The sequence below is a fragment of the Pantherophis guttatus genome, chromosome 4 (genome assembly GCF_059756535.1).
Source record: "Pantherophis guttatus breed Tessera chromosome 4, ASM5975653v1, whole genome shotgun sequence".
Classification (NCBI taxonomy): domain Eukaryota; kingdom Metazoa; phylum Chordata; class Lepidosauria; order Squamata; family Colubridae; genus Pantherophis; species Pantherophis guttatus.
The window spans coordinates 110214264-110241175 of NC_142066.1; the positions used below are offsets into that span (position 1 = coordinate 110214264).

General features: G+C 38.7%; 1 protein-coding gene across 1 annotated transcript in view; it reads left to right on the forward strand.

Annotated features, from left to right (window-relative positions):
- Positions 1 to 26912, forward strand: part of TOP2B (DNA topoisomerase II beta) — an 88541-nt gene that overhangs the window by 53925 nt on the left and 7704 nt on the right. The window contains exons 17-29 of the mRNA XM_034403978.3: positions 5345 to 5437; positions 5512 to 5626; positions 7723 to 7844; positions 8214 to 8362; positions 9766 to 9997; positions 15449 to 15583; positions 15667 to 15867; positions 19403 to 19598; positions 19707 to 19798; positions 20636 to 20791; positions 21392 to 21475; positions 22100 to 22297; positions 25434 to 25578. Coding sequence (XP_034259869.2) covers positions 5345 to 5437; positions 5512 to 5626; positions 7723 to 7844; positions 8214 to 8362; positions 9766 to 9997; positions 15449 to 15583; positions 15667 to 15867; positions 19403 to 19598; positions 19707 to 19798; positions 20636 to 20791; positions 21392 to 21475; positions 22100 to 22297; positions 25434 to 25578 — 1918 coding nt within the window. The remainder of the gene's footprint in view (positions 1 to 5344; positions 5438 to 5511; positions 5627 to 7722; positions 7845 to 8213; positions 8363 to 9765; positions 9998 to 15448; positions 15584 to 15666; positions 15868 to 19402; positions 19599 to 19706; positions 19799 to 20635; positions 20792 to 21391; positions 21476 to 22099; positions 22298 to 25433; positions 25579 to 26912) is intronic.

Below are 26912 nucleotides of genomic sequence, written 5' to 3' on the forward strand. Positions count from 1 at the left end.
AATGCCTGCTGGGAATTTGCTGGACAGGATGGGAGAGGGTTATGCTGCAGCATGTCTGCAGTCAATTGTAAAAGTTGTAAAATCACTGTGGGGATGATATAGCAGTCTAAACCTTGAAACTGGGTTATAAATACATTTTGGGGAGCCTGCCTTAGCTTTGAATGGTTGCTAAGTGACTGATCATAAGTCGATGATTATCTGTATTATGTTATCTGCATTGAAAACATATAAAGTTTTGTCGGTTTAGTATAGTGAAGGTCACTTGTGTTGATCTTGTAAATAGGAAGGGAAGAAAAAGAACTTTGTCTATGATACTGGTTTCTAAATTTATTAAATCCTTTATCACACTTGTTCTTGTTCATAAATTATCTCCTTATTTTTAGATTTAAATATTTTAAATGTAAATAAAAGTTGGATCCGGCTAAATAAAAGTTATTTCAATACTGATATAGGTAATTACCGTATTTTTCAGTGTATAAGATGCGTTTTCCCCCACCCCCAAAGTGGATGGAAATGTCTGTGCGTCTTATAGAGCGAATGTTGCCGAAGCCCTGCCCACCCCTGACCCCCACCCTTCAGCCTCTGCCTCCCAGCAATTTGCCTCCTTGCAGCAAACAGCAAACAGCCTGGTCAGCTTCAGCACAGCCTGATTTATTACGAGCAGCTGATTGGCGGTTGGATCAGCCTCCTGGAATACCACCTATCAGCTATTTCAGGCTGCAGGGATCGCCGCCCATTGTCGCCACCACCTATCACCATCTCTGCGTGCCCTGTTTTCAGCCTCTGTGTGCCCCATTTTCAGTCTCCACGCGCCCCGCTGCCTGGACGGGATGCGTGGAGGCTGAAAATGGGGCACGCAGAAGTGGTGATAGGTGGCGACCACAATGGACAATGATCCTTGCAACCTGTAACAGCTGATAGGTGGTATTCTGAGAGGCCGCTCCAACCGCCAATCAGCTGCTTGTGCTAAATAAGGCTGTGCTGAAGCTGACCAGGCAGTTTGCTACAAGGAGGCAAATTGCTTGGAGGCAAGGCAGAGGCAGATTTTTTTTTTCCTTGTTTTGCTCCCCAAAAGCTAGGTGCGTCTTATAGTCCAGAGCATCTTATAGTCTGAAAAATATAGTAGATGTATTGCAATGGATGAAATTAGAGTGTTCTCTGCAGCAGAATAATGTTGTCATTCTAGTTCCAAAGGTGCTTTTCAAGAGGCAACTGGACATTCTTGTTTTTCTTTGAAGATGTTTCGCTTCTCATCCAAGAAGCTTCTTCAGCTCTGATTGATTCAGTTGCCTCTTGAAAAAATACTTTTGGAACAACCATGACCTGGATGACTGAAAATCTCCATAGACATGTTGCCATTCTAGTTTTACAGTCTTAATTCTTTGTCAACATAATGGAAAGAATGAGCAATATTTTTCCTGTGACTCAAGGTTTAAAAATGTTTTCTAAAGGTGTTTTTCCTATTTCCTTTTCCTATTTTTCTTTACTTGGAAAAAAAGAGATTCCGGTGGTCTTCTGGGTGAGCTTCAAGGTGTTGGTTACCACCTTTAAAGCACTCCATGGCATAGGACCTGGGTATTTGCGGGACCGCCTTCTGCCACCGATAGCCTCCCACCGACCAGTACGCTCCCAAGAGAGGGACTCCTCAGGGTGCCGTCAGCCAGGCAATGTCGGCTGGTGACCCCCAGCGGGAGAGCCTTCTCTGTGGCAGCTCCTGCCCTCTGGAACGGTTTGTCCCCGGAGATAAGAAGGATATTGGATCTCCGGGTCTTTCGCCGTGCCCTGAAAACTTTTCTTTTCCATCAAGCAGGGCTGGCGTGAACCCCCCCCCTTGCGTGACTTGTGTCCTGGGCTGTGTAGAGCCTCAGGCCCAGGGTCCGCGGCTGATGTTATGTAATGCCAGGTTGGTGGTTAATAAAGCCCCCCTCGTCTGTGATCTTATTTTGGACGGGGGTGCAGACCTGGCAGGTATTACAGAGACCTGGTTGGGCCAAGAGGGGGAGGGTCCCCCTCGTCGAGATGTGCCCACCAGATTTCCGTGCATTTCATTAGCCAAGGGCCCAGGGGAGGGGTGGGGGAGTGGCAGTGATCATTAGGGAGAGTCTCTGTCCGAGGGATACCACTGTTCCTCAGATAGCTGGATGTGAGTCCCTTTGTGTGAAGTGGGGCCGTGAGGTGCAGATGGGTTTGCTGACTACGTACCTGGCTCCCTGCCACGTGGCAGCGACCCTGCCCGAGCTACTCGACGTCATTGCCGGGGTGGCGGTCGATACTCCCAGACTTATTGTCATGGGGGATTTCAACCTCCCATCCGCGGGTGAGGCATCAGAGGTGGCTCGGGAGTTCATGGCTTCCATGACGGTCTTGGACCTGACCCAGTTAGTTCAAGGCCCCACTCACATAGGGAGACACACTCTGGACTTGATTTTTATCTCTGGTCAGTGGTTGAATGATCTTGGTAGAGGGGACCTAGATATTAAACCCTTGTCATGGACAGATCATTCACTCCTTCAACTAGACTTTCCTACTGCCTGCCCCCGCCGCAGGGAGACGGAACCGACCAGATGGTTCCGTCCCAGGCACCTGATGGATCCCGAAAGGTTCCTGACGGAGTTTGGGCCGTTTCCTGAGACTCTAACACACGACTCGACTGAAGAGCTGGTGGCCGCCTGGGAAAGGGCGGCCGCTGGGGCTTTGGACCACGTCGTGCCTTTGCGGCCTCTGACCCGATGCCGATCTCAATTAGCTCCTTGGTTCTCTGAGGAGCTGAGAGAGATGAAGCGTCGGAAAAGACGCCTAGAGAGCATTTGGAGGACTAGTCAATCCGATTCCGACCGGACACAGGTGAGGTCTTATATCAAGACCTACCTAGTGGCGATAAAAGCGGCAAAATTTAACCATTTTTCCGCTCTTATCGCATCTGCAGAGAACCGCCCAGCCGCCCTGTTTAGGGTGACCCACTCCCTTCTTCAGGGGGGAGTGCGGGAAGATCCCTTGCAGTGTCGTGCTGAGGATTTTGTGCAATTCCTGCACGATAAAGTCGCTCGGATTCGGGATGGCTTGGACTCTGATTGGATGAGTCCACGGGAGGAGACCAGGGCAGGTCTTGAGAATGTTATCTGGGAGGAGTTTGATTCTGTGACTCCCGAGGATGTGGACAGGGTTCTGGGTAAGATTAGTGCCGCCACGTGTTTATTGGACCCGTGTCCCTCCTGGTTGGTACTGGCCTCCCGGGAGGTTACACGAGGCTGGCTCCAGGGGATTATAGGTGCTTCTCTGAGTGAGGGTGCCTTTCCTGCCGCCTTGAAAGAGGCGGTAGTGAGGCCCCTCCTCAAGAAGCCTTCCCTGGACCCGGCTGAATTAGCCAACTATCGTCCAGTCTCCAACCTTCGTTTTGTGGCGAAAGTTGTTGAGAGCGTGGTGGCACGACAACTTCCCCAGCACCTGGATGAAGCTATCTATCTAGACCCGTACCAGTCGGGCTTCAGGCAGGGGTACAGCACAGAAACGGCATTGGTCCCGTTGGTGGATGATCTCTGGAGGGCTCGGGACAGGGGTTGCTCCTCTGTCCTAGTCCTATTAGATCTCTCAGCGGCTTTTGATACCATCGACCATGGTATCATGCTGCAGCGATTGAGGGGGTTAGGAACATTTATGTGAAGCCGCTGGGTGAGATCATCGTGGTTTTGGGGTGAAGTGCCATCTGTACACTGATGATACTCAGCTGTACATCTCCACCCCAGACCACCCAACGATGCCCTTGATATGATGTCTCGCTGCCTGGAGGACGTGCGGGTCTGGATGGGGAGGAACAGGCTCAGACTCAACCCCTCCAAGACTGAGTGGCTGTGGCTTCCGGCGCCCCGATATAGTCAGCAGGTGCCATCGCTGACTATTGGGAGTGAATCTTTGTCCCCCATGGAGAGGGCTCGCAATCTGGGTATCCTCCTGGACGCGCGGCTGTCTTTAGAAGAGCATATGACGGCCGTGGCCAGGGGGGCCTTTTATCAGGTTCGCCTGATCCGCCAGTTGCAGCCCTTTCTGGATCGGGACGCCCTGCGCACAGTCACTCATGCCCTTGTTACTTCCCGGTTAGACTATTGTAATGCTCTCTACATGGAGCTCCCCTTGAAGAGCACTCGGAGGCTCCAACTGGTCCAGAATGCGGCCATGCGGGTGGTTATGGGCGCAACTCGTTGTGCCCATGTGACACCCCTCCTGCGCGAGCTGCACTGGCTCCCAGTGGTCTTCCGGGTGCGATTCAAGGTGTTGGTTACCACCTTTAAAGCGCTCCATGGCATAGGATCCGGGTACCTCCGAGACCGTCTTCTGCCACCAATAGCCTCCCACCGACCAGTTCGCTCCCACAGAGAGGGTCTCCTCCGGGTGCCATCGGCCAAGTTATGTCGGCTGGAGACACCCAGGGGGAGGGCCTTCTCTGTGGGAGCCCCAGCCCTGTGGAACGAACTGCCCCCGGAAATACGTAAGATCTCCGACCTCCGGGTGTTTCGCTGCGCACTGAAGACCCTGTTGTTCCGCCAGGCCGGACTATCAACATAATAGTTTTAAATTGGGGTATTTAAATTTTTTGGGGTTTTAAATCTGAGCCAATTTATTTAATTATTTTAAATTTTAAATTGTTGTTTTGTCTGTGTTTTTAAATAGGCTGTACACCGCCCTGAGTCCTTCGGAAGAAGGGCGGTATAGAAATAAAATTATTATTATTATTACTATTACTATTATTATTATTATTATTATTATTATTATTATTATTATTATTTAGTTTTTTAGCTTTTAATCTGTCAGTGGGTTTTAATTCGAATTGTTTTAAATTTGGGCCAAAGTATGTAATTCTTTTAATAATTTTAAATTTTGTATTGTTATGTGTTTTAGTTCTGGCTGTGCACCACCCTGAGTCCACTAGGAGACGGGCGATATACAAATTGAATAAAATAAATAAATAAAATAAATGGCCATTTTCTCTTTTCTTTATTTTGGAATAAAAATAAACTATAATCATTAATAAAGTATAGAAATTTAATTTAAATAATTACCACTTTTTAAGTGTACAAATCATATACAGGATATTAAATTGCCTTCAAATTAGGACTTTTTTCTAAAAGAATTGTGCCATCTATTAGCTTTTGTTACATATTTTAGAATGTAGCATGAAATGGATGGACAGAATATTTTCTGACCTCTGGTCATGTGTAGTTATTCAGCATGTAGCTTATATAAGCTATTTCTAGTTTATGTTTTTGTTGAACCTTGATTAAAACTTGGTGTTTTATAGCCACTCTAATCTATTTTATAGTCGTGAGCAGTCTATGTTATATTTTTGTAGGCCTTCAGTAAGAAAAAAATTGATGACAGAAAAGAATGGTTGACAAATTTCATGGAAGATAGAAGACAACGTCGGTTGCATGGATTACCAGAGGTAATGTTGGAATATTAAGGAGAAACAAATGATGTTATTTGTTACAAAGTAATAATAACTGTTATTTATTTTAGCAATTTCTGTATGGGACTGCAACAAAGCATCTCACTTATAATGACTTTATCAACAAGGAGCTGATTCTCTTTTCCAACTCAGATAATGAGCGATCCATCCCATCTCTTGTTGATGGTGAGTGCACTTTTATGATGTATAGTATCTTTCTGTGATTTAAATATATAATTATACTGGAACACAGAATACTGTTGTTTGCATTTTTTCTGTTCTTTTTTCATTGTTAGCCTTCTATCTAGAAGAAACTTAGTTGCTTTAGCAATAGCAATAGCACTGCTTCTAAGTAGTTGACAATATTAGCATATTGCCTCCAACAATTTTTTTCCTCATTATACCAACCTTCATTTTACCGTCTTCTTTACAAATGAAGTTGTAAAAAAATCTACCCTTAAATTTGCTAACTTTATTATGGTATGTACAGTGGGGCAAAAAAGTATTTAGTCAGCCACCAATTGTGCAAGTTCTCCCACTTAAAAAGATGAGAGGCTTGTAATTGACATCATAAGTAGACCTCAACTATGAGAGACAAAATGAGAAAACAAATACAGACAATCACATTGTCTAATTTGGAAAGAATTTATTTGCAAATTATGGTGGAAAATAAGTATTTGGTCACCTACAAACAAGCAAGATTTCTGGCTCTCACAGACCTGTAATTTCTTCTTTAAGAGGCTTCTCTGTCCTCCACTCATTACCTGTATTAATGGCACCTGTTTGAACTTGTTATCAGTATAAAAGACACCTGTCCACCACCTCAAATAGTCACACTCCAAACTCCACTATGGTGAAGACCAAAGAGCTGTCGAAGGACACCAGAAACAAAATTGTAGACCTGCACCAGGTGGGAAGACTGAATCTGCAATAGGCAAGCAGCTTGGTGTGAAGAAATCAACTGGGAGCAATAATTAGAAAATGGAAGACATACAAGACCACTGATAATCTCCCTTGATCTGGGGCTCCACGCAAGATTCACCCCGTGGTGTTAAAATGATCACAAGAACGGTGAGCAAAAATCCCAGAACCACACTGGGGGACCTAGTGAATGACCTGCAGAGAGCTGGGACCAACGTAACAAAGGCTATCATTAGTAACACACTACGCCGCCAGGTACTCAGATCCTGCAGTGCCAGACGTGTCCCCCTACTTAATCCAGTACATGTCCGGGCCTGTCTGAAGTTTGCTAGAGAGCATTTGGATGATCCAGAAGAGGATTGGGAGAATGTCATATGGTCAGGTGAAACAAAAGTACTGTTTGGTAGAAACACAATTCGTCGTGTTTGGAGGAGAGAGAATGCTGTGTTGCATCCAAAGAACACCATACCTACTGTGAAGCATGGGGGTGGCAACATCATGCTTTGGGACTGTTTCTCTGCAAAGGGACCAGGACAACTGATCCGTGTACAGGAAAGAATGAATGGGGCCATATATCGTGAGATTTTGAGTGCAAACCTCCTTCCATCAGCAAGGGCATTGAAGATGAAACGTGGCTGGGTCTTTCAGCATGACAATGATCCCAAACACACTGGGCAACGAAGGAGTGGCTTTGTAAGAAGCATTTCAAGGTCCTGGAGTGGCCTAGCCAGTCTCCAGATCTCAACCCCATAGAAAACCTTTGGAGGGAGTTGAAAGTCCGTGTTGCCCAGCGACAGCCCCAAAACATCACTGGTCTAGGGGAGATCTCATGGAGGAATGGCCCAACATATCAGCAACAGTGTGTGCCAACCTTGTGAAGACTTACAGAAAATGTTTGACCTCTGTCATTGCCAACAAAGGATAGATAACAAAGTATTGAGATGAACTTTTGATATTGACCAAATACTTATTTTCCACCATAATTTGCAAATAAATTCTTTCCAAATCAGACAATGTGATTGTCTGGATTTGTTTTCTTATTTTGTCTCTCATAGCTGAGGTCTATCTATGATGTCAATTACAAGCCTCTCTCATCTTTTTAAGTGGGAGAACTTGCACAATTGGTGACTGACTAAATACTTTTTTGCCCCACTGTATCAGCAAATCAAACACATAAATTTACAGTTCCTTATATTTACTAGATAATTTTTGTTGCATTTAACATATATAATTTTATTTAGATATTCTGATTAAATGTGCACTTTAATTAAGTTTATTATATTAATATTATTTTGAAATACAATTCAAAATATTATTTTGAAGTACAATTTTGAAATTTTTCATTTTTTGTTTTAATGAAGGCTTTAAACCAGGGCAACGTAAAGTTTTATATACTTGCTTTAAGAGAAATGATAAACGTGAAGTTAAAGTTGCTCAGTTGGCTGGTTCTGTGGCTGAAATGTCTGCGTATCACCATGGAGAGGTGGGTATAGAAATAAAAAAATATCCATATACCTTGATTATTTTGGAAGAATAATTTTGCAAAGCAAGGTAGGCAAATTTGAAAAGTTAGATCTTTTTACTTTACCTGTAGTAACCTTGAGAAAGAAAAATACTCCATTGAAATTTGTCATAACCATGATCATCATCAACATTGTTATTTGTAATGAATAATGTATAAAATGATAATAACTTGATAATAAATGTCTTTTCAAAATGGAGGCGCCATTTCTTCTTTTTTCTAGCCTTGTCATAGTTAGAGCATTAAGTAGTTTTGTCAGCAATTTATTCTATACTCATAAAATTGGATTTTTCCTTTGGATAGTAACATAACTTTAATATTTTCTTCTAGCAAGCTTTAATGATGACAATTGTCAATTTGGCTCAGAATTTTGTTGGAAGTAATAATGTCAGCTTGCTACAGCCTATTGGTCAGTTTGGTACTAGGCTTCATGGTGGCAAGGATGCTGCAAGTCCTCGTTACATCTTCACCATGTTGAGGTAAAGTGTAGTTCAAAACAGAAATCTAAATAATACAGAATTGGAAAATATGTTACTGTTATTGTGGAAGACAACTAGAGAAAAATACGTAATTATTTCAGTTCCTTAGTCCAGAAGTGCAACATTTCGGTCAACTCAATGCCTATAGGATAGAGCACAATGAAAATTGTCCTTCAGAAGTGTGGAAGAAACACAAAACCCATCAGCTGCCAAAAAACAAAAATGAAAAACATACCCTCATTTAATTTGAATTTTTTATAAGAGAAAGGGAGAACCAAGTTGGTGTAGTGTAAAGCATCAGGCTAGAAACCAGAATGAATTCTAGACCTCCCTTATTAGGCAGGAAGACCTTAGGTCAATCCTGTTTTTCAGCCCTAAGAAGTAGACAGTGGCAAATCATTTCTGGAATCTTGCCAAGAAAACTGCAGAAACATGTTCAGACAGTCCTTAGGAGTCAACACTGACTTAAAGGGAGGCAGGGAGAGAGAGAGATTTGAATTTATAAAGTAAAAAAAAATCATAGCTTTATTTACTATTATTCAGCTTTTGATTTTATAACTAAATTGGAAATACAGTTAGGCCCTAATCTGAATTTATATCTTCACTTTCTTTCTAGACAATAATTCTGATTTATAGGGAGAAATTAGAATAATATATTCTGAGGTTTTTGCGGATGTTTGTATGTAGGTCTTTGATTATTCGGGTTCTACTTCGTCAAAATGTCACCAAGACACTTCCAATTTTACGCGGGAGAAAACCCGAATAACCAAAGACCTGCATACAAACACCTGCGAAAACCTCAGAATATATACATACATACATACATACATACATACATACATACATACATACATACATATATATGTTACGATCACACAGTTTGCCCATAAGCACCAAACCGAGAACATTAGCCAGAACATGATGAATGCGATTTCGTCGAAACGTCGCTACTACCCTTTTAAGGATATGTTTACAATTACATGGGAAGAAACCCGAGATATTAACTGTACACACACACACACACACGTATACCTATTCAGCTGGGATCAAAGGGTACTTTTTCATGCAATCTGATAATTTTTGCATAAGATGTCTGGAAAATGTTTGGTAGTTAGGGTAGTAATTAAAGTTTTCTAACCCCTATTGAAAAGTACTTTAATATTGTACTGCCTGAGGAAGGCTTCTCACTAGATGCATTACATAAAGTTTAGAATACCTGTAACATTATAGTTCATTTTTAAAAAGAATAAAAGGCACTTTTTATTGAGATGGGCAGCTATGTAAATTTGCAAAATAAATAAATTGTATAATTTAATATGTAACTTCTACAACAATTCAACTTAACAATTGATTGAATTACGAACCAAAATAACCTCAAATTTTTATTTGTCTTTTTTTAAAAGCCCTTTAGCACGATTACTTTTTCCTGCAGTAGATGATAATCTTCTTAAGTTCCTGTATGATGATAATCAGCGTGTGGAACCTGAATGGTACATTCCCATAATTCCTATGGTCTTAATAAATGGTGCTGAGGGCATCGGTACAGGATGGGCATGTAAGATTCCAAACTATGATACCAGGGAGATTGTGAACAATGTCAGACGAATGTTGGATGGATTGGATCCTCATCCCATGGTAATGCAATATTCACTGCAGAATAATGTAATATAAGTTTTTTCATAAAGAGGCTAAATATGTTTATTTATAGAGGGATAAACTTAGGTTTTGTAAATCAGTGTACAAAAAATATGGCTAAAAGAAGAAGACACTAAGCAAACTATAGAATATTTATATAATCTATGTGTGATGTGCCAATTGAGCCAGAAATCGGAAAGCAAGAATAAACAAAGGTTTTAAACTTTTGTTAGAAGAGAAACAAATCACACTAAAGAAACTATAGAAAGAGGAGATTAAAGCAGAAGAAATTGAGCAGATAAAATGGGTGCAGTAAGATAATATTATTTGGTGCTTCTGTCATCAATGTTTGATTGACTAGTTTTGGTTTAAAAATCTTTTGTTGAGGAGTTTGGCCTCAGTTTTTAACTATAATTATAAAACAATTTATCTCTATTCATAAGTGTCATTTGCACAGAAATATTGCATATATTTACAATTTTGTATTTCTCCTTAAGTTTTATTATATATTCTCCCAAAGTATGTACTCAGTATTTCTGGTACTCAAACCATATCCAAAACATAGCATCATTATGAATGAAAATGCAATTATCTATAGCCTAGAAAGCATTTGGATTAAGCCAATCTTTTCCAATGATTACTTTTTCCATATCATAGAGGAAAACCCTCATCTCCAATCTTAGTTCTGCTTTCTGCAGGTTTGGTAGGATTCCCCCCCCCCCCCAATTCAGGCCTATCTAGATAGAGGCTTTAAGAAAAAGATGCAGAGAAGGAAGGAAGGAAGGAAGGAAGGAAGGAAGGGAAAGAGAGAGATAAGAATATAAACATAAACTTTTCCTGTAGAGCTGAGCTTTGTTCTTTTGAACAAAGAACCTTCAGTCACATGGAACATATATGTCTTGTAAAAGAAGCTGCAACAATCAGTACCAGCAGGAGAAAAGCTGACCTCCTTTTTTTTCGCCCAAGAAATGGCTTGAGAAAAATTACGGTTTTCGACGCCCTATCTTCCCTTTTTTTCCAAGCTGGAAAAACTGATACATATGCAGATGAATAATTCACTGGAAGCAGTGGTGTTGTTTTTCTCACTGGAGAAGATCGGATTAGATACCTCCTCATCCCTTCAAGATAGGAAAGGTCAGGAAATGAAATTATTAGGATTACTAGAATCTACATTCATAATTGGACAGTTTCAAATCTGTCAAAACCTTTTTCTAGTTCAATTTATACCTAACATCCACACATCAGGGTTGAGTTTCTTTGTCATTCTTTATATTTTCCGAGAGTATAAATCTCTTCTCTGGCTTTACATTCTCATTCTACTTCTCTTTTATTCAAATCAACATTCCATCCCAGATCTCTCTATTTAACTCAGAAGTGGCAGTGAAGGTGCCTCTACTCTCTCTTCTTCTCCCTGATAATGACAAAGTAGCATGGCTGAACACACAGAACACACATGACCAGATAAATTTATACAATCAAGTGAGAAATCACATTCACACCAACAGAGGAGGTCACCTCCATATTTAAAATAATTATGAATATGAAAGAGGATTTCTTGCTTCCCATTGTCAGCATGATGAATAGAAAGATTAGGAGCACCATCAGGGAAGTCTGATCAGAGAAGTGATTGCAACAAACAGTAGTGGCCAAAATTGTGGAAACCTTTTAGGAAAAGTGTATTTTTGAGATTTGATGGCTAATAATACCACTTTTTTTTTTGGAGTTCCTTAACCCAATTGAAAATCTATGGAACAGACTTAAAGAAACTCGTTAGTCAGAAGCAACCCAGCAATAAAACCCAGTTAATAGAAGCAATCGTTCAATCTTGGTTTCACATTATAACAGCTGCAGAACTAAAAGACTTGGTTCACTCCATAGAAGATGTCGTAAGGCCGTAATTCATGCTAAAGGTTACCCAACTAAATATTAACTGACGTGATAATTTTTATATATCTCTTTTTTTCTGTGTTTCATTTTTCTTCTTTATACTGTAATTGCTATTCTAATAGCAAATCCTTCATAAAAGTTTTTGCAATACATTCTTGATTAAATTATCTTTCTATTGATATATAATTTTATGGTACTACTACTACTACAAAAAAAGTGATGTTATTAGCTAGTTTTAGAAAATACACTTTTCCCAAAAGGTTTCCACAATTTTGGCCACTACTATAGTATAACTAACCTAGCTAGAAAGATAGAAGAGTGCAGTTCTTCACTGAGGAAGCTCATAAGAGACTTAAAGAGAAAGTATCTGTTTGTCAGATGAGGACAAGATGATGAGGAAGGCCTTTTATAGACCTAACATTTTCAGAGATTATTCAGTATGGATTTTTACAACAAGATAGCAATAGCAGTAGCACTTAGATTTATATACTGCTTCACAGTGCTTTACAGCCCTCTAAGCAGTTTTACAGAGTCAGCCTATTGCCCCCAACAATTTGGAGCCTCATTTTATTGACCTCAGAAGGATGGAAGACTGAGTCAACTTTGAGCCTGGTGAGATTCGATCTGCCCAGTTGCAGGCAGTCAGCAGTCAGCAGAAAGTAGCATGCAGTACTGCATTCCAACCACCACGCCATCTAGAGTGCAACTATCAGCAATACTAAGAGAACTCTTCCTTGCTATGCTCAAGCCAAGCACGAGAAAGACACTACCAGATTTTGTGTTGAAATAATAAAATAGGAACACTCAACCAAAAATATAGTCTACCCACTCTGTTCAGCAAGCTCTAGAGCAGCGGTTCTCAACCTTGGGGGGTCGAATGGCCATTTCACGGGGGTCGCCAAAGCCCTCTCTGCCCCCCCCCATGCCTTCACTCACCCTCACCCTCTGCCTCTGTTGGATCGCCGTTCGCCGTTTGCTTAACCCACCCACTCCCAATCTATTGCTGCCTCCTGAGTCCCAGCTGATGGCTAGAGGGAAACAAACCGTTTAAATTCTTGCCGCGGGGCTTCAAAGGGCTGCCCTACAGCTGATCAGTGTTAAAAGAAAACAAATGAGAAGACCGGTGCCTGCAAAAATAGAAAAAAACAGCCCCTTTCAGCTTCAGCATAGGTTAATTACCATAAGTAGATTTGATCAGCCTCCGGACTCTTAGCTGATTTGCTCTCAGCTGTTTTGCAGAGGGCTCTGTTGCTAGCTGCAAAGAGAGGAGCAGATTTTTTTCCCCCTAGCTATGCTTAAAAAAGGTGAAAGTAAAGCAGGGTCTTTGCTGCAATGTGACAAAATGAGGCAGAGAGAGATTTCTTTTCTTTTTCCTCACCAAAAAAGGTAGGTGCAAAACTGCAAACAATGGGAAATTTAGGGCAAAAAAGGAGGTTCAAGATTTTAAAACACAAAAGAAAAAAAGCTCTATTTAACTAGGGAATTGTAATAATTGAGATACTATTAATTGTATATTGTGTTGAAAGCAGAAATGATTAAGTTGTGGTTTGGAGGAATATATGGGGGAAATTATTTGGTTTATTATTATTGGTAAATATAATTAATTGATTTGTAAGAAATTGGATTGCATGGAAATAATTGGAATATTCATGTTCATATTGAGTGATATACAAAGTGATAGTTATATAACTAATTGATTTATATTACAATGTTGAATTTGTATTAAACAACTGTATTACATAATTACATAATTAACCAATGTGAGGATGGATATAAAAATAGATGACAATGGGAAGGGGTATAATATAGAATAGAAGGGAAAATTGAATTTGATTAAGATTAGAGATGAGGATGAAGGGTAATATTGGTTTTTGAAAAAAATAGATGAGGAATAAATATGGCAAAAAGAAAATATAGAAATTGTAAATTTAATTGAAATAACTAAACACTGGTTAAATTTGTGAACCGGCCAAATACTCTGTTCAAAGAAAATACATTGTATGTTTGTATGTGTGTTTCTAATTATTGCTATTTCTTCATTTTTGTTCTCTTTTATTCTTTAAAGTTTAACAATTCATTCTTTATCTTAATATCTTTATATTTGTTTGGGGTTGGTTTTCTTCCCTTTCGTCTTTTTTATTATACAGCAATCTTTCTCCTCAAACCTACCACCTCTCGCTTTTCTTTCCTTCTTACTTTCTCTTCCCCCCCCCCTTCTTCTCCTTCCTACTTCCTCTTTCTTTCTCCTTCTCCTCCTCTCTTCCTCCCTCTCTTACCCTCACTCCTACTCTAATTTCCCTTCCCTTCCTTCATCCCTCTCTATTGCTGTAACCTTTTATGCATATGGACTACTCAGAGGGCTGAAAAAGTTATTTTTGACTGGTCCTCGCACTTTTGACCAGTCCTCGAACTTACGACTGTCCTCACATTTTACGTTTTTGCCCTATCTTGTCACCATGGTGAAGAGAAGCAGTTGTGAAATGAGTGACACGGTTATTAAGAATGCTACAATGGGCATCATGACCAGTCATAAATGCGAAGACCAGTCAAAAGTACGAGGACCTGTCAGAAATCACTTTTTTCAGCCCTCTGGGTAGTCCTTTTGTGCACATGGACTACTCAGAGGGCTGAAAAAGTTATTTTTGACTGGTCCTCGCACTTTCGACCAATCCTCGAATTTATGACTGTCCTCACATTTTACGTTTTTTGCCCTATCTTGTCACCATGGTGAAGAGAAACAGTTGTGAAATGAGTGACATGGTTGTTAAGAATGCTGCACGGACATAAATGTGAGGATGGTCATAACTGTGAGGACCATTCAAAAGTGTGAGGATCTGTCAGAAATCACTTTTTTCAGCCCTCTGAGTAGTCCCTATACACATAGCCATGGCCACTCGGTCACATGACCAGCTAGCCACGCCCACCCGGTCACATGACCTCCAAGTCACACCCACAAAATAAGCCACGCCCACAGAACTGATAGCAAAAAAATTTAAAACCCACCCCTGGTTGGGGGTCACCACAACATGAGGAACTGTATTAATGGGTCGCGGCATTAGGAAGGTTGAGAACCACTGCTCTAGAGGAATGACATCTTACTTTCCTGCAATGCAACTAATACTTTTGCCACACTAATATGTAGTTTTGGATAATTTTCCTCAATAAATAAGTGAACAACTATAATATTTTTGACCCGTTTGTTCAATTGGGTTCTGTTTATCTAGTTTTAGGACTTTTTAAAAGAAGATCACATTTTAGGTCATATTTATGCAGAAATATTGAAAAATCAAACTATCTTTTAAGCACCCTTGTATACACACTGATTCACATTCACTTTTCTCCTTTCTCTGTGGTTATATACTATTTTGCTCATTTATATGAAAGAATTAATAGTGAAGTTTCCTACAGAAATAATATGCCACTTCTATATAAATATTATTTTAGCCTTAAATATTGATTTAATTATAAACATTTGTTTTATTATAATGTTTTATTATTGACAATTATAAAAAATATGAGACTTTTTAAGATGTGTATAATTAATACATATTTTTAATGTTGTAGCTTCCAAATTACAAAAACTTTAAAGGAGCAATCCAAGAACTTGGTCAAAATCAATATGTAGTGAGTGGAGAAATATTTGTGGTTGATAGGAACACAGTAGAAATTACAGAACTTCCAGTTCGAACGTGGACTCAGGTAAATATTTTTGATGCAATTTTAGACTTAAAATATGTCTACTATTTTCTTTGCGTTTTATTTTCATTTTAATGTCTTTACAGGTTTACAAAGAACAAGTATTAGAACCAATGTTGAATGGGACTGAAAAAACACCAGCATTAATTTCTGATTACAAAGAATATCACACTGATACAACTGTGAAATTTGTTGTAAAAATGACAGAAGAAAAACTTGCTCAAGCAGAGGCTGCTGGACTCCACAAAGTTTTTAAGCTTCAAACAAGTTTAACTTGTAATTCTATGGTAACTTTCCTCTATGTTTGATCTCCAAATCAGTAGCTGTTTACTATTTTTCAGTGTTACACTAGTAATAATATATTCTGTGTAGCACATGACTAATGTTTCTGTTTGTATATTTTATATAAAAAGTAGTATTCTCTCTTTGCTCACTTAATCATGGCAATTGGGATCAGGAATTCTGTTGCTAAGTGATGTGGTCATAAGGTTTGACATTATGTGACTGCACAAATTTATGATGCAGTTCTCAGCTGCAGCCATTAGGTGAAATCTGATGTCGCAGGATTCCATAGTCATATGCCATATGCTTCTTTCTGCTGGGTTTTCCATTGGCTTTGTTGCCGAGTGCCTGAATTGCAATCATGTGACCATCAGGACACTGTAACAGCTGCAACTTTCAGAACTCCTTATAAGTATTCTTCATTCGGTGCTATCATAACTTTGAATAGTCTCTGAACAAATATACTTTAAATAAGAATTACCTATATAATTATTTTTGTGATTAACAGCCAAAAATTTATAAGATACATCCAAACATTTTCAGGAAGCAAAATATTTGTTGTCCAGTGTAATTTATAGATTTTAATAGATCCCCATGGTCCTAAAATATTTGAATAAAAATAGCTTAGGAATTGTTCTACTACTACTCTTCAAAGTTAGTTCTGTAAAAAAAGGTGTTGCATTAATGTAATACAGTATAAATGTAATATAACCAAGGTAGGAATAATTGTTGAGAGATTATTAACCATTAACGCAGCTCATGCATTGAACATAATACACTCCTAATCATGTCCAACTTTTAAAGGTAAAATGGCATCCTAGGATAAGGGAGTCCAATTCCTTTCAGAAGAGATTGAATTACAGTCCCCATCCTATTCCTTCTGTTGATTAGAAGTCCCTTTAGTTTGTTGGCTTCATTCCTATTTTTGCTGTCAACTTCAAGTAATCCATTCCCTGGTAATTCTTCATTTAAAATAATGCTGGGAATTCCTTTTCAAGGTATTTTAAAATAAAAATTTGCTCCTGGCCTATAATTATTTATGTATTCAAGTTATTAATCAGCATTTAAATGAGCTGAAAATTCAAAACTGGCAATTTCATTTAGCATCTGATTCATAAAACAGTGACTAAATAAGTATTTCATATATATGTAGGTTTACAGAAATATATAGTGTAATGATGTATGTTTCTTCAGAAGGAAACTGTACAGTATTTTGTTTGGCAAGGCTTGCAACCAATTAATATGCTTAGGATTGCAACCTTAAAGTTAACAATAACCCATTGTTGTTAAACATGCAGAATGATTTCTCATTGTAACAAGCTTTATTAAACACCTTTAAATTCTTATATGAGGTATGCAGAATAGGCTATCAATTTATAGGCAAAATAAAATAATTTCCAATAAGATTTGCTTAGTTACCATTTCTATTTCATCCACTGTTTTGAGGGGAGCCGTAAAAATGCTTCCTACTTCGGAGATAATAATTTAATTATTAATAATTTAAAAAGCTATTTTTTTTCAAATAAGTCTTCTGGACATAATCATAGGTGGCAAATCAATAGCAAAGATATTGAACAAGTTTAGGTCTTCAAATATTTTGGGATTATTTTCATGACACCAACAAATATACTTCCTAAATGAGAAGATCAGAAATGAAGCTTCCATATTAAAGGTTTTTTTCATACACCTGGTGGACTAAAAGTATTTGAGGTCAAAATAATATCACAGTTGTCCTATGACTTCCAAAATGTGCATAGAAGAACATAGAATCCTTAGAAACGCTACAAGGAATTCCTAAGGAATCTGGTTTTGGTTTCTTGTTGTGTTCTGTTTCTTGTCTGGCTTTTTTGACTCTTCAAAATCAATTTCAGATTTCTTGGCATAAATTACTTAGTTCCGCTTTAAGTTATTATGGAGTCTACCCTGCTGTGTTGATTCAGTTGGATTTGATGAAGCCAAAGCATCTTTCAAGCAATGTGCTAGAGTTATAGCTCTGCAAAATCAACTTAACTAGGCTGCACCATATATTCAGTGAACCCACAAAAAAGTTTTCTGCACATTACTTCTACAATATTGTCCCCAAAACATCAAAAGCGCTTTTATTCTTGCTCACAATAATGTTTTCTGCTCTGCTCTCTTGGAGAAAAGGGTATATTAAAATTAGCTCAGTCCCTGTGGTAAGAGGAAATTGAAACAATGGCTCATATTTCCTCATGTATAACACAATATCTGGGCAGGGTAAATTAATTAGTCTTGCTAGGTGACCAGATGGTGGAAATTTCAGACAATGTAGTCTGATTTTCTGTCAGAGTTATGATTAAAAATGATGTTTACAGCAAGTCTTCCAAATGAGGTGATTCTAAGCCTTATTAGGCTTCCATAACTTAACATATTTTCTCTTCCTTTCATCCCACTTTCTCCCTTTCTCTTCCTCATTTTTTCCTCTTCTCCTTTTAAATATGCACATACCACTTTATGTTTTCTTTTGCTATTTCTTTGTTAAAATTGGTTGGAATATAATGGCCATAATCCTAACAAACCTGAGCAGGGGTACAGCAAATATTAGAATTAATATAATTTAGCGTAGCTTTACATTCTTTTTAAATTTTAGTATTACTTATATCATTTTATTTGTCTTAACAGTAAATTAGTTATTATAAAGTTAATTGTAATTTCATTGGGTTCTTTTGCATTTTAATACCTGTACTCTGTAATTTTATATTTATCTTATTCTATAAATATAACATTGTTTTTATTTCTATTTTAGCATAATTGTTATGTTATTAGTTCTATGCTGGTCTATGGCTGCAATAAAATTGTTTGAACTTCTTCCCAAGTCGTGTAAAGGCTTTACTGAAAGATGGATAGTTACTGGATTTTTGTACTACTGGTTAATTTTAAACTGGTTAATTATCATCATTCAAAGATCATGACACCATGGAATGGTGGTTACAACTGGTCCTCAGAATTCCAGCTCTCCCAGCACCCCTATAGCCATATGATTGTGATTTGGGCATTTAGCAAATAGTTTTCACTAATGAGTGGTTGCAGGACTCTGCGATTATGTGATTGCCACTTGCAGCCTTCCTTTCAGTTTCTCCAGAAAGTTAGTGCTGAAGCCAATAGAGAAGGTGGCAAGTCACTGGGCTATGTCTTCCACACCTGCACATTCTTCCCTGGCCTTTTGAACATTCTGGCCACAAGCAATAACATTGTAATACTATATGCAAACAAAATGACTAGTTATAAGTTAAAATCAAATGCTTCTTTGAGTTTAATATTTGATACTTTTGAAAAAAAAATGAAAAAAAACTTCAGGTATATTTAACAAAGATTAATGCATTCTTATTAATTTCCAAAAACCAACTTTATCAATTTCAAGTAAAACAAGTGATATCTGATTTTTTAATATAAAGCTGAGAAATTTTAAGACTCTAGTTTTCTATAATAATTATACTTTTCCTTTAGAAATAATAGCATTTAGTTAACATTGTGGAATAGCGGAAATAGTTTTTAATCTTTTTTTTTACATTTATGCAGGTACTATTTGATCATATGGGATGTTTGAAGAAATATGAAACTGTGCAAGATATCTTAAAAGAATTCTTTGACTTACGTTTAAATTATTATGGTTTGCGTAAGGAGTGGCTTGCAGGAATGTTAGGGGCAGAATCAACAAAGCTTAACAATCAAGCTCGCTTTATTTTAGAGAAAATACAAGGGAAAATTGCCATAGGTAAGAACAATACAGAATTAAAGGGTTTGTGAAATTTATAATTTTCTCTTGAATTGATCTCTTTGATTCATATATATATTTCACTGTAATCTCTTTTTTCCCCTGTAGAGAACAAATCAAAGAGAGATTTGATTCAGATGTTAGTCCAGAGAGGTTATGAATCTGACCCTGTCAAAGCCTGGAAGGAAGCTCAAGAAAAAGTAAATCATAATTCCACCATTTGTCTTTTTAATTTATTTGGTTGAGAAAATCACAGTCACATTCATGCATTTCAAAAAGATAAACACATCAATTTCTTCAATAGAGTTTAAAGAATTTAAAAAGGAGTTTAAGCCTAGCCAAATTGACTGGTTGGAAGAAATACTATTAATTGCTTAGAACTGAAGGTCCTTTTTAGAATTTCGTACAATGTATGAAAGTTCAGTTGAAGTCACACTGTTATTTTTAATAATTGTATAGGTGTGATTAGCCCTTGAGATTCTAGTTTTGCCTTGCCTGGGCATAGCAGTTTTGGGAAAATTTATTACAATCTATTGTATCTATTATTAATATCTATCCATAAACAAGCCAGCTATTCATATTGTAATAAATTTTGCTTTCATCTGAAAAGCTGTCTACATGCTAGTATTTTTGAAAATTTGAATTTGAGCATTTTTGCAAGAGCCATGGGGGCACAGTGGTTAGAATGCAGTATTGCAAGCTATTACTGGCTGCCAACAGTTCGGCAGTTCGATTCTTACTAGCTCAAGGTTGATTCAGCCTTCCATCCTTCCAAGTCGGTAAAATGAGAACCCAGATTGTTGGAGGTAAGATGCTGATGCTGTAAACCGCTTAGATAGGTCTGTAAAGCAATGAAATGGTATATAAATCTACGTGCGATTGCTATTATATTTACTCTTTTCAAAAAGTGATTCATGTTTTGATAATCTCCAACCTAATATGCTAAAAATTATTTTTCATCTTTATTAGAATTTTTACTATGTTTCCCAATTTATTCATATTTGTGCAGTATTTTAACAAATTTTATCTTTAAATAGGCTGCAGAAGAGGAAGAAATGCAGACTCTGAATGATGATAATTCATCTTCTTCAGGATCTACTTCAGGTCCAGATTTCAATTACATCTTAAATATGTCTTTATGGTGTCTTACTAAAGAGAAAGTTGAGGAAATCATTAAGCACCGAGATACAAAAGTAGGTATTTTCTGAGTTTTGAAGATGAAGGTATTTCCTAATATGTTATTGAGAATATTGTTTTAGGTTGAAAAAAATGCAAAATAGCAATTACACATGTTAATTTTTAAATTAAATTTATTTCTCAAAATGTATAATTTAATAGCATTTATATTGTTAATGAACAAAATATAACAAAATGTACATAATTTTTACATGCCTTGATAATATTGATGTAGAAGATCAAAACTCAACTTTACATGGTTCGTAATTATTGTGTGGAACCCATTGCCAAAAACAAGGCGATAGTCACTAATCTGAATGATTATAAAAGGTGCCTGGATAAATTTATCCAGGATAGGTCTGTCAAATCCTATTTGCTTTGAAGTTTTAAAGTTACCTCCCAATTGAGAGAACCTTGCCTCCAAATATCAATTGTAGGACAACATTAGAAGGAGGGAGATAGATTTACAACTTCTACTTCTGAGTACTTCAGGACAAACATTGGATTAAGATGGATCTTGGCCTTATCCAGCACAGTTACATTTATATTGGCTTACCTTAAATGTTCAAAACATCTCTCTAATACAAATTATTTTGTTATTCTTTTATGTCTTTTAGGGAAAGGAACTCAATGATCTCAAGAGAAAATCATCTTCTGACCTTTGGAAAGAAGATTTAGCAGCTTTTATAGAAGAACTTGAAGTATGCTGACCTATATTAAAATCCATGTATACCGTCAAATTTTATATTAGGCTGTTTTATATTAAATTTTATATTGGCAGAAATTAATTATCTTCAGATAACTAAGTTCATTATAAGAGAATGGAATTTGTGCAATTTCATTTTTGAATTGTGTTTTCAAATCTGTATTTGCTGCAAATTTTGCAGTGAGGAAACAGTAGGTGGTGTCTCCTGGTGTCTGTGGGACTTGGAATGTATTCAGACAGTGTTAGGTTGAGTAAAACTGGTTTAGAGTTCCTCAATTGTTCCTAAATTTTTCTATGTATTTACTTCTTACTTTGCAACTTGAAAAATCTAATACTATTTCTTTATATATACACTGATGAACTTTTAATTTTTTATTTGTCTGATTTTCAAAGCAAATATTTAAGGAATTTGATGTAATTGTCTAATCTAAATTTTTATAGGAATAGTAGTGAAAGGATACAGTTACATTATATTTAAAGATACTCTCATAATTATATGAATTATAAAAATATGTGTAATATATTAATATAATATATTGGAATACATAGGTTATATGTTTAGATTTCACAGAGTTTAGAAGCTATTTATATCTAATTTTTATTTTCATGCATATTTTAGAAAGTAGAAGCTCAGGAAAGAGAGGATGTACTGGCAGGAATGACTGGCAAACCCATAAAAGGCAAAGTTGGTAAACCCAAGATGAAAAAACTTCACTTAGAAGAGACCATGCCTTCACCTTTTGGTAGGAGAATAGTTCCACAGATTACATCAGCTATGAAAGCTGATGCCAGTAAGAAATTACTAAAAAAAAAGAAGGTAAATAAATCTTTTAAAATATTTTGGTTAGCATATCTTTGATTTTCCCCAGAACAATTTATATCTTTTTTATTAAAAGCAATTTAAAAACTACTGAACAAATATAAATTGCAAATATTTTTTTAAAAAAAACTATAGTAAAACCATATAGCAATGTGATTAAACCAGTAAAAAGGATGGGAGGGCAATATTATGAAATGATTGTCCAGTTTCTTCTAGACTATCTGAATATTTTTGAATTTTCCTTACAGTAGCAGTATTTAATGCTCTTTAATAGTAACCTAACCAAAAAATAACTAGAATATAAGATTTTCTTTATGTAGTACTATCCAAATGTAGAATGCACTTCCTTGGAAATTGAATGTTATTCTTGTCTCTTTGTTTTTTGCAAAGGTTAAAACCTAAATTTTAAATTTTAATTTATGAATCTTTTAGTATTGATTTTATTTTTAATGTATGTGTTTTAATATAGTTTCTATTTTTGAATTTAATTTATTGCTAATTGCCTTATATATCTTTGTGAAATGGAAAGACAATATATGTACCGTGTTTCCCCGAAAATACGACATGTCCCAAAAAGAAGGCCAAGCCTGATTTTTGCGATGGGCCTCCCCTGAAAATAAGCCCTAGTGAAGGGGTGGGCATGGCCAGCACAGGAGGCAGTCCTTCCCTTCCCCGGTCATCTCAATGCTTCTTGGCCTCTTAATTGGATCAGCTGAGATGCTCTGGCTGCCATTCATGAAACAGCTGATTCACGGGTGCTACTCAGGCCTCCGCCTCCAGCAAATGCAGCTGCTTTTGCAGCCAGTTGTGGCTGCAAAAAAAGCTGGAGGCCAAGCAACACACCCCACATGCCTCGTGCTGTCCTTACCTAACAGTCACAGTCACAGTAGGCAATTCCTTCCACAGAACAGCTGTCTCGTGGGTGCCACTCTGGCTGGTGCTTTCAGCAAGCATGGCCACTTTTGCCATCGATTGCAACCAGTTCTGCAGCAGAAGACCAAGCAATGTGCCCCATGTGCCTCACACCAGCCTTCCAAAGGGTACTGTAGCAACAGCTATCCACAATTTTTTTTACCCTTATTTCGTCCCGACACATGTGGCCCAGTACCGTACTGGGTCATGTAGTTCGGGATGAAATAAGGATAAAAAAATTGTGGATAGCGGCTGCTACATTACCCTTTGTAAGGTTGGTGCGAGCCGCAAGTCTCCTGCTGCAGAACTGGCTGCGCCCGAGGAGCGCTTTTGGGAGATAAGGCAAAGGGGAAGCAATTAGCTTTGCCTCATTCCTTTCCCTCAGCCACCTTTCAGCTCTCCAAAGGTCTCTCCCAGAACCAAGCTCTGGCGGAGCTCAAAGTTTGGCGAGGGAGGGGGAAAAGATATTTTCCTCTCTCTGCAGTGTTTTGGTTGAAAATATTTGAGAATCCGACCGGAGAGAAGGAAGAAGGAGCCCTATGAGGAGATGACGATGATGCCCGCAGAGACACAGAGACAAACAGAGTGACGTTCCAGATGGCCCACAAGATGCTCACCCCTGGGGATGAATCAGATGCTTCGCTGGAGAAACCCCCCACACCAGACCAGGCTTCCTAAAACTCCCGCTCCCCAGTTTGTACCCCTCCCCTTGCAAAGAAAGCCCAACCTGATGCAAACACTGCCTCCAGCCACCTCTTTGTCTGGTGAAAGGACAATCTGCAGGTGCAGGGGGGTGGGGGAGATTCCTGCACATCAGCAGCGGCGTCTCCTCGCAGGGCTTCTTCTGATGTCTCAGGTGTGAAGCGACCTCCCGTAAAGGAAGACATGTAAATCCTACACTTTCCTTTCTCTTTCTTTTCTTTCCTTTCTCCCTCCCTCTCTCCCTCTCATTTCTGTTTCTCTCTTTTTCATCTCCCTCTCCCATCCATCCATCCATCCCCTTCACCTGCAAACTCCTGCCCGGCTCCCGCCTCTCTGCCGGGCAACCCTGGCAGCCCCAGGTGCCCAAAGCCTGCGTCCGGCTCCCTTTTCCATAGCAGCCGGCTCTTTATTGACAGGGGTGGCAGGTGGGGCAGGGAGAAGCGAGACACGTAGAGTGAGACGGGGCTTGCTCCTCTTGCCGTCTCTTCTTCCCCCCTCACTGGGCATGGCATGCAATTTGGGGGTGGCAGGTGGGGAGGGGTGGGGCCGAGGAGACGTGAGATGTGTGTCTTACCTGCCTTCCAGCTCCGTTGCATAACCGTCTCGCTCCACGCATCTCGCTTTTTCCCCACCCTACCTCCCAACCCCCTCAACAAAGGGACAGCGGGAAAGGGAAGCAGCCAGGCTGCTATTACAGTATCATTGGGGCGTGTGGAGCCGTCTTACCTGCCTTGCAGGCTCCGTCACATGTCTCACCATTGTCTGCAGACAAACATGGTCATAGGATTAAAAAAAAACTTCTCGCGAGTTCGAGAAGTTTGATTGAACTCGCACGAAGTTTTTTTTTACCCTACAACTTGTTTGCCTGCAGACAGTGGCGAGACACGTGACGGAGCTACAAGGTGGGCGTCTTGCGTCTCCCCAGCCCCCGGCGAAGGGGGAGAAGAGATGGCAAGAGGAGCAAGCCCTGTCTCACCCCACACTTTTCGCTTCTCCACCACCCCACCTTCCACTTCCCTCAATAAAGAGCTGGACGCTGTGGAAAAGGTAGCTGAGCGAGCACAGGCTTTGGGTATCTGGGGCTGCCAGGGGTTGCCCGGCGGAGAGGCAGGAACGGGGCGGGAGTTTGCAGACAAAGAGGATGGATGGATGGATGGGAGGTGGACGAGCGCCAAGAACGCCGGGGAGATTCCCACCTTTGGGAACAGTTAAGCGGTTGTATTGCGCTGCCGCAGCAGGGCAACACAGCAGCAGCCATAAGGTGGTCATGCTTGCTGCCTCCTGCACCTCCAAAATAATAAGACCCCCGTGATAATAAGGCCAAGCCTTTATTTTGGGGTTCAAAAAAATATAAGGGTCTTAGTTTCGGGGAAATGGTATATAATTTCAAATTCTAAGTTGGAAATGGAATTTGAAAGATTGAGGTTTATCTCCAAAGCTATATATTGAGCATATTTCTCAGTTTGCATCATTCTCCCAACCATAACAGTAACTTCATTTGTTTTCTTTTTAATTTTAGGGGGACCTTGATACTTCAGCAATAAAGTTGGAATTTGATGAAGAATTTGGTGGTACACCAATAGAAGGTGCTGGAGAAGAGTTGCTTAATACCTCTGGTCCAGTGATTAAGACACCTAAACCCAAGAGAGAGAAGAAAGAGCCTGGTGAGTAATAGTGTGACAAAAAGAAATCTCTTGTGGAGACCCAGAGTAGGTTTTATGCTCATAGACTATCATTCAAGCTCAAACATTACGAAGGTGTACTACCAGTATCATGTATTTGTAGTTTTTAAAACAATCTTTGCCTCAGGTGCACTGTGACTTTTTTTAAAAGTAGGCTAAAACTATAGCATTTGGATCTATTGATAAAAATAAAATAACTATGTAAGTATTGAAAAAAAAATATTTTGATAGCCATAGCTTTTCCATTACTATGTAGAAGATGAAATTAAGAAGCATTTATTTATTCATTTATATTATTTTCAGTTTCTCCAACTACTGGGAATCAAGAACAAGGCAACATAATGAGATAGCAGAGTCACCACTATGTGAAGAACAGATGCAGTGAGGGCAGTCCTGTAATACAGCAGTCCCCAATCTTTCTGGCTTTGAGGACTGACAGTGGTGATGGTGGTGGGGATGTGCGTGTATTGTTTCGCACGTATGCCTGCCACTTTGCAAATGGAGTTTCACGCACTTGCCCACTGCTTGCATGGCCCAGTTCCCAACAGACTGTGGACTAAGAAGGCAATAAGTTGTTCAACATGGAAACACAATGGAAACATCAATACAATTGGATCCAACTTGTGACTAATAATATATTACTAGATAAAAATAATCATAATGAGATTGAACAAGTTACACCAGAGACATAACCTCATGTTCATGACATAACAGGGTAACAATTAAAGAATAATTAAACTAAGAGGGGCAGAAGCCAGTGTTCCTTCAATTGACAGAAAATTTGGTCATGATCCTGAGTCCAAATAAAAGAGACATTTGTTAAAGAAGAGACTATAATAATGGATACCAATAAAGGAAAATATTTCTAGTTGTAGAAATATTTCTACAACTAGAAATATTTGTATTTTCTAGTTGTAGAACTAGAAAATTCTACATGAATTCCGTTCATGGTTGTAACGGAGGGTCTTTGGTACTCTCTGTAGCACTGATGATGTTACTGGATTTGAATAATGAACCTGCAAGAAAACAACCAAAGTCAGAGGGCATCAAACATCATAATAATTGAACTTGAGAATCAAAGTTGGTTCTTCAGAAATGGCAAAAATCCCACCATGTGAAGAACAGAATACAATTCTTTTTTATTGGTAGAAGGTGGCATTCCAAAATAGCCTTCCTGGCCGTCCCCTGAAATAATTGACCCTTATCTGTGAAATCAAATAACCCCCATAGAGAATTTGAATTTTATAAAATTGCAATTCTACACATTAGTTTTGCGTCCCTAATCTGCTAGATGGCAGAAAAGTACAATAGGATTT